Here is a 13,205-nt window from a genome sequence, read left to right on the forward strand (position 1 = left end):
CTACACAATTTTAATACATGAACTTAATTTTGATTAAAATGTATAATTTTTCCAAGGAGTCCTACAGTAGAGCCTTTCTAGAATGTCTTAATAGCAGTTTCATTAACGCAGAGGCCTAATGTGTCCTGGATTAGGGACCCTAACTGGCCATCCAACTCTGGATTTTCACCTGGCCCAGATGGGCTAGGCCAGCCCATCCTCTGGGTTTAGCCAGTGAGCACTCATAGCCGTTACGCCACTGCTTAAAGGCCCATTCACACTAGGACGATAACGATCGACGATAAATATATAATTTTTTTTAACATGTAACAGAAGAAATTAGAAAGGGTTTCGTTCTAGGACTATAGGATAATCATTTATGCTTTCTTTGATAAAAATAATATTTTTTAAATTCCAATCAAATGACGTCATGATTGATACATAAAAACAATAAAATCGTTGTATTGTCGCGATATTGTTGCTCTTAATAATCATGACGTCATTTGATTGGATGTGTGAAAATATAATTTTAATCAAAGGAAGCATAGATGGTTATTCTATAGTTCTAGAATGAAAAGGTTTTATATTTCTTTTATTTTATGTATGAAAAATGCAAATTATTGTCTATTATCGTCGATCGTTATCGTCCTATTGTGAATGGGCCTTTATAGGGGTGTCCCAGAGGGGTTTTACTGTAGACCATCAAAACACCCAAATACTGTAATAAGTACCCAAGTACCACAAACGATTTTATATGTGGTAATCATCATTATCATTTCTTTTTTCATTACCTATTAATTTATAAAAAAAAGAATTATATGAGGTACATTAAAATTGATTAATTTTTAATGAATATGTGCCAGATGAAGATATTCGCACATATTTATAAAAAAAGATTCACTATAATACTGTATTTAAAATTGTATTATGTTGGTTAAAAAACATATTAAAATAAAAAATTATTTTGTTTTTTTGTTTCAGTCATTTGTTGATATATTTCTTGGATTAATTTGCATATTTTAGTTTTACACCTGACAAATTTAAAGAAAATGTGTGTATGTATGTTCAGGGATATGTATGTTGTTGTATGTTGCTGCTTATCAGTAGTGAATGTAAGTTTTGTGTAGTTTATAAGCGTCAAGCCTAACCAACAAGATTAAAAATTAACCAAATAATACCGAATACTTGTACCATTAACAGTTCCAAATGTTATTCATTTCTCTAGTATAATTATTACTAAAACCCATATTTACTGGTACAACAATTATATTTCTCTGCATTTTGAAAATATGCAAATTATTAATTCATGCATGACCTCTCTCCTGTGAGATTTCCGGGTCAAATAAACATTGTGTACAAAAACAACCACCAAAAAGACACGACGTATCGTGATTTTATCAAGGTAAATACAGTGATTTTTCTTTATTAAATAACTAGTATGAAAATGAAAGGCCCATGCAACCTTAATATAGAATAACGTTTTTACGCACATTATTGTGATACGCCTCGGCCTTTAGCTAAAACAGTGTGGTTTGCAGTTGAAAAACACCTTGCCCTGGCTAGCTAGGCCAGGCCCAGGCCTGGTCACCAGGTCCTCGTTTCCTTCTTCTTGTTCGCACCTATAACTAAGCCATAGCCTAGGCCCTAATAAGCCTAGTGGCCTAGCCTAGGCCTGTTGGCATTTCTACCTGATGGAGCTACCAATCAATGATCAGGGTGCAAAAAGCTGACACTGTGTCTTTGTATGTTATACCTGCACAGAACATTCTCTCAAACTAATAGTAAAGTATGGTCTATCTAGCTTGACTAGTTATGCAAGAAGGTAGGCCTAGCTAGGCCTAACTAAACTTTTTAGGGTAGTTCTAATCGCACATAAACTTACTTTTGTTTTCTGCTTACCATTTACCGCTTACCGTTACCACTCGTCTATAATTAGCATTTAGGTTGGCTTTACTAATAATAACCATCGTCTTTACTCACCATTGCTTAAAGATGATGTTTTTTGGGGGTAAATACAGCCTCTGAAAGGAATGCTATGCAATGGGACCATATTCGTAATACTTTTGTACTATACTGCATTACTGGTGGTAGTGGTATGGCTGGTACTGTAATGAAAAATGACACAGTGTACAAGGATTTTGAGATTTGTGGAGCTGAATGTCCCAACTTATTCTGAACTTTCACGGAACAGAATTAGGTGGCATAAATCGTAAAGAATTAAACATCTGTGCAAACAATTTATTTGTCGTTTTCTTCTATTTTTAACTAGGAAGACTATGGTTGTTTTAAATGATGTCATCTTCTGTTGAGGTGTATAGCGAACTAATAAGTGCACGTTTAACTCTAAGTGATGAGAATTGCAATAGCTCGGCCTCAGGTGAAGATGAGGTGGAAAGATCAGTCAGAGGAGATGGTTTGTCCATAAACTATGATCACATAGGATCACCAGAAATAGGTTTCACACCAAAGACAGAAATGAACGACTTGTACCCTGTTTGTGAAGAAGGCTTAGACAGTTCGCACGCGTCCGAGCCATTGAAGAAGCTACGATCTCACACAAAAGCATCGTCGAAGAGCGTGCCCATTGATTCTGAGAATAAGAGAAGGTTGTGCGTTGTTTGTGGAGATTATGCTTCGGGATATCATTATGGGATAGCGTCATGCGAAGCATGTAAGGCGTTCTTTAAAAGGACTGTACAGGGTAAGAATCTATTTGATGTGCTTTCTAGTACAGAATCCCTAAAGGTACAGTACACCCACTTAAGTGTCCTCTTAATAGGGGTGTCCTTGACAAAATATATTACCCCTCGTTCATTTCACAGAAATGTGTTGTCCAAATGCCATTGATTCATTTTGTATTATGATAAAACATTTGTATTATAATATAATAAAATGTATTTAATTTTAATTGGATATAAACACATCTTTTACAGGAAGAATTGAATATGCTTGCCCATCCAATAATAACTGTGAAATCACAAAGAAGGGGCGAAAGACCTGCCAAGCATGTCGATACCAGAAGTGCATTGAGATGGGCATGTTGGTTGAGGGTAAGAGGCATTTCCTCACAAATAGTAGACTACAGTACTACATCAATTATTAAAAATTTAGTTTAATCAGTACAGTGGGCTTATCTTCAACATTCAAGTTCGCCCAGCATAAATAAAATATTTCAATCCAATGTTAGGTTATCAGTATTCAATTTAGATTTGGATAATGTTGTATGTATTGTTTATAAAGGCGGCATGTTTTTTTTTTGTCTCTAATTATCTATCACACTTAAATCAACAATGCCACTGATATGAACAGTGGTTAAATAGTACCATAGTGACTACAAATGTTATCAATCTTTGTAAAGATAAGAACAGTTATGAGTAATATTTAATAAATATACTAATCTAAGATCGGGTCATGTACTCTTAGTAGAAGTCCTACTATTATTAAAGTACAAGAATGGGAAATAGAGCTATTTGCTACTGTATCACAATACACATGTTGACATAACAAATTCTGATTCTGGCTTAAAAACACTCTGAATTAAAATCTCCCTCCATGGTACTGGTGGTAGAACACATGTTTGGGGTTAAGGGCCATAAACCAGTGTACGTGTTTGCCTCTTGTACCTGAGTACATCCTACAGTGTCCAGGATTTTGAAATAGGAGAGGGTGGAGAGCAGAGATGGCAACATTAAGTGCTGAACTTAAAAGTAGTGTCTTATCTTTTGCATTTCAATTTGGAAAATCACACTAATGTATGTAACTATTTACATTACAACTCATTTTAGATTTCATTAAATTTGATTTAAAGATGTATTGTCCCTTTGTCAAATTCCAAAAAAATAAAAAGATTTCGAAAAAAAGTGGGTCATTTTGAAGTATCATAATAGTTATTAACTTTCACCAAAAATTACTCGAAACAAAAATCATTTAACTGAAATACAGACGTTGTTTTGTTAAAATATCTTTGACTTCAAAGTTTTCAATCAAAACATATCTCATAATGCAATGCGCTTTAATATTTGGCTACTCTGTATGCATAATCATAAAACTTCCTCGCGATCTGTGTGAAAACACCTTCTCAACCATGACGAGTTGTAAACAATCCTAATTAGCATCATGCATAATGCGTACTCATGGTTTGAAATCTTTGTTTACATTCGCTCGCGAATATTTTTCAGACGAAATGTAATCAAATTAATTTAGCTGTTAATTACGTAAAATTGTTGTTTTTGGCTCGAATTTTTGACTTAAAGTGAATAACTTTAATATTACTTTGATATAGCCAATTAAAATTTTAGTATATTTTGACCTTCATTTTTTTGTTTTTCAAGGGACAATACATCTTTAAAAAGCTATAAAATACTGGTCAAAGGTCAATGAGCATACCAGAGAAATATAAATATGGTTATTGCAGACATGAATGTGTTATCTGCTTATTATATACAGTAGATAAATATTGTTTTGCTATTTTGAAATATGGAATTCTGTGTAAATAATCTTATTGTTAACCAAATGTCACAGTAGTCAAATAAGTAGTATTGTTTTATGATTACATAATAAGTCTAGAAAGTCTAGTCTAGAAACTTATATGACTAATATTATTACATACATTATATCTTTGCACAGTAGTACTAGTAGTAGTAGATTTATGGTCTTTAATCACATCTTAGATTACATAAGTTTGCCATAAACAATACTTACGGGTCAAAGTTCAATGTCATAGCTACATTGTTTTGAAAGTTATCTTTCTACAGTATCAAAAACAAATTGCATCATGTTTTTGACAATTTATTTCATTTTTTCATTGTATTATATATGACTAATATAAAGAATAATCATAATAATTTTATTTCAACTACAGGTCTGAATTCCTTAATGCTGTGGTGTATTCGGCAAACAATAGTTTTATCACCTTCAGGATTTGAAATATTTTTGTTTTACGAGGGCTTTACCATATCTACCATACATGCAACAAAAATATAAATGCTGAAGATGAGAATGATAGTAAAAACAAATCACCATAATATACACATGAACGTTTTACAAATGCAATGATGGAAAAATAAATTATATTTTTTTTAGCGGTCCTTTTATCTATTATTAAATAATTGTGTAGTCTTGTATTACTATTACTGGGCATAAATCTAAATTTTAAAATAGGGGCGCCATGGAAGACTCATGATGCATGCAATTTATTTTTAGGCCTATAATGAAGGCAAAAAAATAGTGTAAACTTACAATGTTTTTTGAAATAATTCTTTTCATGTCTTTCTTCAGGTGTTAGACCAAATAGAGTCCGAGGTGGCCGGCAAAAATACCGACGGAAACCGGAAGAAACCGATTTTGGACCATCACCCTCAAGTAAACGGGCAAAAACCAAAAAATGTAAGCTTACAATCGTCAATTAAATAAAAAAATATATATCCATATGTAAATTTGCCTTTTCTTTACAGAAACCACTAAAATTTAACTGTAAAGCATACCCTTAAAAACTCATAAAAGTACAATATAACAATTACCATAATATAATATAAAGTTGAACATATTTAAATTATTATTTATTGTTGATATAAATAAAGTTTGCAGTACAACACATATATTTAGTTCTGAAATGAACTGTTAAGCTTCTCGACATTTCAAACAATATGCTTCTATATATAAATTTACGTAAGGGCAAAATTCGGTAAATCGCGCGTTATTTCTAGAATGTTTACTCGATGGTATATAAAGTTGGTTCGTACTGTCGGTACTGATTTTAACCACCTGATGTAACCCTGTTTACTAATTAAATTGAGTTCGGTAATTAGTTATTGACGATTAAAACGAATTTAGGTTCAACGATTTGCCCCAAATAGGGGTGTTTTTCGATCGTGGTATACACTGTCTTATGGATGTCCGTCTTGAAAAATACCCGCAGACAATAATACGAAGATGCTTCGCATTTTCCTATCTCCTCCTACGATAATGGTTTTTAATAGCTGAAAACCGGTTGAACAGCTCGAGTACTGCATCATAATGTTGAAGACAGGCCAATTTTATTTAAAAAATACTATTTTGATAGATTTAATATACGTTTATACAAATGTATTGATTTGCGATGAATGGAACATTCCAATCTCTGTTCCACAAGTGTCTATTCCCTCAGGCGTCGTAAAGGCAAGTACTGTATACTCATAACAGAAATTCGATCCATTTTTTTTTCAATCTGTGCTGCAGAGGTTGGATATAAAATTTTTTTTAACGGATAATGAGCTAGCGTTTTCACTCGCCGTATATTATGTAGGCCCTACACATCTTTATTATTGCAGTTAAACCACCCACATCATCACCCTGGCATGAGTAGCGTTGTAAAACCAGTAGAGGATAGGCCTACGGTACATCACATGCCCTAAACGCAGAACAACTTTGGTGGGTAGGGTAGGAACCAACTTAAGTATGAATTGGCTCTAAGAAACAATTGAAAACCATTAGGCCTACTAATTAAGTTGAGTTAGATAATTTAATATTTATTGACGATTAAATCGAATTTATGATTTTCCCCGAATAGAGGTGGTTTTCACAAATTTTACATTATATAAACATATACACGTCGTGTAGTGATGTATCGTTACATGTACTGTACTATTTCAATCGACTATGACGGTGATAGTTTCAACAAAGTATTAAATCGCAATGTTTTACTGTGTTTATTGGTATATTATTTGTAAAACATGAAAACAATTAATATTTCGTTACTAAATGGATAAAGAATATATTTAAAAATTGTTCCTCTTTGCACCCATCCTCTTCCCCATCCCTCAACCCTAATGTTACATACAAAACACAAATTAAGTTTGTTTAAATTTGACTTAAACAATTGGTCTCATTTTGTGACAAGTTTCTCTTTCGGAAGTAATTCCCAGGGTACTAATTTTACAGTACATAAATCACAGTGTCTGTTTATTCTTTCCTGTAAACGACATGTATTATTGTCCTGCGGTACGTACATTTGAAATCGCCAGTTTTTTAACGCTGAAATTATTATGTATTCGAGAACCATTTGTGGGCACCACCTACCATCTAGTTTATAACAATTACCATAATATTTACAAAGTTAAACATATTTCAATTATTATTTATATATGTAAATATTTTATTTTTTTCAGTAAACGAATTGACTCAGTTATTGTTGCGGATAGATGCTCCAATAGTCAAATTAGATGTTGACCCTAACATAGATAGTAAGGACCCTACATATAGAGCTGTTAAAATTGTTGCCGATATTGCCGATAAAGATTTAAAATTTACAGTTAACTGGGCTAAGAAAATCCCAGGTAAGGCTCTAACGAGAAATGTATTTTTTCTAATGACAGTAAATAGGTGGTAACAACAGACATACTGACAACAAAATTACACGTTAATAATAAGTATCATGACTGTAGCGAACGAATCTCGCTATTACCAAAGTGCCCTTTCAAAGGTCAGCAGTAATAGCATGACGATTTTAATTTACTTGTGCGACCACAGTGTGTAGCTTTGTGCTTCAGGATGTTAATTCCACGACTTGCATTCAATTGCGTTGGAACTTGACATACAGATTAGCAGTATTTTTCTATTCTATCTTTCTATGAACGGTACAATAACAAATTAAATTCCATAAAATGGTTGTTTTGTAGTAAATATATAGAACAGAAAGCTAAAATCAAAATCGGCAAAAATGTGGTTAAATGTACCGTTGGCTGTTTGAAAATGTAGCATTGTATATAAAAACTTTTATTATAGAGTTTTATAGAGTATTTCGCAAATGTCATTTAATTGAAAATTACTTACATTTTGCATTAGAGGAGTGTTTTAGAATATGTGATTTGAGTCTATTAAACCGTAGTATGTTGAGTAGTGACGATCGGGATCATTATTACTCTGCAGTGCTCCTTTTTACCCAATAAATAGGATGAACGTAATATTTATTTATTATTCTCATACAGTACTTTGGTTGGGGTTCATTGGATGCGCACGTACAAGCCATATTTATTCCGCAGTTTGGCTTTTCACGAGTTTTTTTTTATTAGGGAGCTTTTGATGTACGACGACCGACGACTCATGTTAACTCATTGTATGCATACGAAAATATTGGGACCCACTGTCCGTATGCACGTACAAGCCATATTTATTCCGCAGTTTGGCTTTTCTCAAGTTTTTTTATTAGGGAGCTTTTGATGTACGACAACCGACGACTCATGTTAACTCATTGTATGCATACGAAAATATTGGGACCCACTGTCCGTATGCATGTACAAGCCATATTTATTCCGCAGTTTGGCTTTTCTCAAGTTTTTTTATTAGGGAGCTTTTGATGTACGACAACCGACGACTCATGTTAACTCATTGTATGCATACGGAAATATTGGGACCTATGTCCGTATGCACGTACAAGCCATATTTATTCCGCAGTTTGGCTTTTCACAAGTTTTTTTATTAGGGAGCTTTTGATGTACGACAACCGACGACTCATGTTAACTCATTGTATGCATACGGAAATATTGGGACCTATGTCCGTATGCACGTACAAGCCATATTTTTTCCGCAGTTTGGCTTTTCACGAGTTTTTTTATTAGGGAGCTTTTGATGTACGACGACCGACGACTCATGTTAACTCATTGTATGCATACGAAAATATTGGGACCCACTGTCCGTATGCACGTACAAGCCATATTTATTCCGCAGTTTGGCTTTTCTCAAGTTTTTTTATTAGGAAGCTTTTGATGTACGACAACCGACGACTCATGTTAACTCATTGTATGCATACGAAAATATTGGGACCCACTGTCCGTATGCACGTACAAGCCATATTTATTCCGCAGTTTGGCTTTTCTCAAGTTTTTTTATTAGGGAGCTTTTGATGTACGACAACCGACGACTCATGTTAACTCATTGTATGCATACGGAAATATTGGGACCTATGTCCGTATGCACGTACAAGCCATATTTATTCCGCAGTTTGGCTTTTCACAAGTTTTTTTATTAGGGAGCTTTTGATGTACGACAACCGACGACTCATGTTAACTCATTGTATGCATACGAAAATATTGGGACCCACTGTCCGTATGCACGTACAAGCCATATTTATTCCGCAGTTTGGCTTTTCACAAGTTTTTTTATTAGGGAGCTTTTGATGTACGACGACCGACGACTCATGTTAACTCATTGTATGCATACGAAAATATTGGGACCCACTGTCCGTATGCACGTACAAGCCATATTTATTCCGCAGTTTGGCTTTTCTCAAGTTTTTTTATTAGGGAGCTTTTGATGTACGACAACCGACGACTCATGTTAACTCATTGTATGCATACGGAAATATTGTGACCCATTTCCTTGCTCCTAACCTCGGGTTTGAGGGTTTACAGGTTCAGGAGGCGACCAATGACACATCAATTGACCTGACCTAGGTTGGTCTTTAGTCATTATTGTATGACACAGTTAAGGACATACCTACTTTACTTGAATTAATATAAGCCTTGTATATGACTTAATTTGAAATCTCACCTCGGGTTTAAAGGTTCCCAGGTGTAGATGGCGGCCGGCCGATGACACATCAATTGACCTGACCTAGGTTGTTCTTTAGTCATTATTGTATGACAGAGTTAAGGACATACCTACTTTACTATAATTAATATCAGCCTTGTATATGACTTAATTTGAAAAAAACAAAATTATCTTCTGTTAAATTAATTGTGTGTTCCTCTTCTAAGGTTTTAGACAATTACCTATGACAGATCAAATGAGTTTGCTGCAGGGAGCGTGGATGGAGATCTTGATAATTGGTCTTTTATATCGCTCCATACATCTCACGAATCCTGACAGAATCTTATTCACAGAGAATTTCATCATGTCACGAGCAGATTCCAAATTAAACGGTTTTGATTCTTTAGCCGATCGTTGTTTGTATCTCGTGAGGAGAATGCGAGAAATGGATATTCAAAAAGAAGAATACGTATTGTTAAAAGCAATAGCACTCGTCAATGCAGGTATGCCCTCTATTAAATTACAACAAATACTTTATATTATTTGCATGCTAGGTTGCGTTCAAATTTTGCATGGAATTTTTTGTAATCATGCATGTCACACAGACAAACATATTTAAAACTGTGGGCTTTTGCTTATTCATTTGTGAACAAATTTGAGTTCATATTTTGTTTATATTGCGGAAGAGATAATACATTTCTTGTGAACGTACAGTGTGTATGGCATAATCAGGCCAGATCAGTCAAAAATAGCGACAAGAGTGATTGGTAAAATCCAATTTCAGTTTTATATAAAATCTTTACATATACAGTAGCTCAATTAAGATTTTAAAAATTGTATTCTGCATACAATTTGTTAATAATACTCAATAGTATTCAATATTCATTATAAATGGCCATAAATAAGGTCCAGCCAAAGCCATGCACTGACTTTGCTCAAAAGAAAATGGCTGCCGTAATTTCTTAAACTCCATGTGTTACACAACAAAATATACATAAGATGTAAGCTTAGTATTTGTATGAATGTTGATGTACAGTAGGCAACAGCTTTAACTGTTTTCCCCTAAAGTTAAAAAAAAGAAGATTAATAATTTTTGTAAAATGTTTTTCTCTTTCCAGATGCAACTGATGTCGTTTGTACATCCGGTCTTGAACAATTAGAATTAAGAATTTATGACGCACTACATGAATTTATTCAAACGAACTATCCCGCCACTTGTGCACGGCGTGAAATGAAACTCATAACAATGCTTCCAGGATTTCGACAACTCTCAAACGATTCTATCAAACATTTCAGTAAAAACTTTGTGGAACGCAACGTACCAATGCGTGAACTGTTCAGAGAAATGATGGAGGCTAAGCATGATTGCATTTAAAAGATGTGTTTTCCCCTAAATTTGAAAAAATATTTATAAAAATTACATTTGAAATTAACTTGAAGTATCATAAAAATGTTACAATTTCAGATTAGACTATTATGCTGGAGAAAGCAATAACTAAAAAGACACCCAGTCAATGTATGGTTTTTTTTTCATATTATCTATTACGAAATTGGAAGAACTTTTAAAATACAGTAGAACTTCTACTAAGTGGATATTTTTTATACTTAGCAAAATGTCCTCTTAATAGGGTTGTCCCCTAATTAGGTTTTAACACACGGAAAGTTGTCCCCTGAGTAGTGGTGTCCAAAAAGAAAGGTGTACTAATTCTATATTTAGTTTGAACATTTTATGATATTCGAACTTTAATTTTTTATTAAATTTTTATATACATACATCTTTTAAAGTTCTTAAATGCTGGGTTACGATTTTATTGAATTTTACTTGGATATGCGTTTGCTTAGAGTACTATTTTGATGAATTTGAATTTGTGATTTGCATATTAGATGTCGAGTCAAGAAATCAAGGAATATATGTTAAAGAGAGCTGTTATTTTAGTGAGTTATCGTTTTGGAATTAAAATGAAGAATTGAAGACTTCTACAAATTCGTTGGTACCTTTGAGGTATTGTGGCGATACCATTTTGCTGCATTTGTTCAATCAGCTTTCGGTAATTGGAATGTGATACAGAACTTGCTACATATTACTTGTCAGCATTATTTTTATACAAAACGTATTGTAAGCAATAATTTTGAAGAATTTACAACACTCTCTGCTACTAATATCTACTATACACGTGATGTGTAAGAATACAATCAGGTGTATTGAAATAACAAATATATATATATATCATCTAGAGGCTTAACAGAAAGAGCTTACTAAACTATGAAAGCGCCAGTGGTTTAATGTTGGGTCATTCGAGAGTATTTTTGGCGATTCTTTTTTCTTTTCGTATACTTTTATTTATTTCACTATTGTTGCAGTTTAGGTTGTCTATTTTTCTGAAAGTCTGAAACTCCATTAGATGTATCCCAACTTTGTTTTAACTCAACTAAATAAGTTACAAAATGCATATCATAATCTTTATCAGTACCATGCTTATCATTCTTCATATCATCCATATCATCATTATCAAAATTTCTATCTTTATCAATACCATTAATTAGCATATTTATTAATATATTCTTATCTTTATCAATATCATTCTTACCATTATCGTTATGAATATTCTTTTTATCAATACTTTTTTCATCAATATCATCTTTATCAGTATCATATCATATTTTTATCGTCTGCTGTATCAGTAGCATTACCTTTATGAATGCATTCTATCTTTATCATTCTTATTATAAATTATTATCATCGTTATCAATATCATTATCTTTATCAATATCATTCTTATAGTCATTATCAATTGAACGAATCCAATTTGAAAATGGTCTTTACTGAACATTTTTTTTTTGTGAATGTAAATTCAAATATTTCGTTAAATATGTATATATTTTTAGAATTTTATGTATATATTAAGTTTTATTGATTTCATATTACGTATTCCGCATTTTAAATGTTAGATTATATAATGAATAAATATATAGATTATCACAAACGCAATAATGAATTGATAGCACAGTAATTGTTTAAAGAACAAAGGTTATTTAGTTTTAAAATCAAAGAATGTAACCATTCGGCATTCCATTTCGATTGTACATATCTGTGTAACCAAGGACATTTCACTTCCCTGGTGTAACTATGGATGTATACGGTATTAGGGATGCAACTAAATGTCAATGAATAGAATCACTTACAGAATACATATTTTTATATTCATAAAATCTTTATATTATTCTAATTATAAGAAATGTTTGATTTATATATTAATATTAAAATGAGCTTGAAAGTTTAATGAGTTTTCAGTGTGTTTCGTGTTGTAATTCCATAACTTGCAGTGGTAAAATCTTCATTAATCCTGAATCCTCGAAATCAATTTATCGTAAATTTGTACATTTTTTTAACAAACTCCGCCTAAGAACATATAAGAACATATTTGGCTTCTATAGGCTTTATGAGCTTACCTAATGAGGGTCGAATGGATGGACCAGCCCTATTAATATTGTTGAAATAAAATAAAAATTAAAAAAATCAGTAAGAAAATCGATGTTTAAAATACAGTAGCTAATACTAATAGATCCAGTTTATGTTATCTCTCAAAATGAATTACACTTTTGTATTTTAAGCCTATATTTTTAGTCTATATTGGTAAACATTTGTTTGAAAACCTTGACAAACTCCGCATCCAAAGTTTGCTAGTGTAGACCAACTTTAACAAACAGCAGAAAATAAGTTT

At 32.7% G+C, this 13,205-nt stretch overlaps 1 protein-coding gene across 1 annotated transcript; it reads left to right on the forward strand.

Moving 5' to 3' along the window:
* The first annotated feature begins 1,118 nt into the window (after window positions 1–1,118).
* On the forward strand, window positions 1,119–12,884 carry LOC140060744 (steroid hormone receptor ERR1-like). The gene is made up of 7 exons (XM_072107080.1): window positions 1,119–1,381; window positions 2,249–2,680; window positions 2,913–3,029; window positions 5,257–5,364; window positions 7,125–7,292; window positions 9,711–9,986; window positions 10,602–12,884. Exons 2-7 carry the CDS (start codon window positions 2,269–2,271, stop codon window positions 10,856–10,858), a joined length of 1,338 nt encoding a protein of 445 aa, XP_071963181.1. The 5' UTR covers window positions 1,119–1,381; window positions 2,249–2,268; the 3' UTR covers window positions 10,859–12,884.
* Window positions 12,885–13,205: the final 321 nt, after the last annotated feature.

Source organism: Antedon mediterranea, chromosome 10 (assembly GCF_964355755.1).
Source record: "Antedon mediterranea chromosome 10, ecAntMedi1.1, whole genome shotgun sequence".
Classification (NCBI taxonomy): domain Eukaryota; kingdom Metazoa; phylum Echinodermata; class Crinoidea; order Comatulida; family Antedonidae; genus Antedon; species Antedon mediterranea.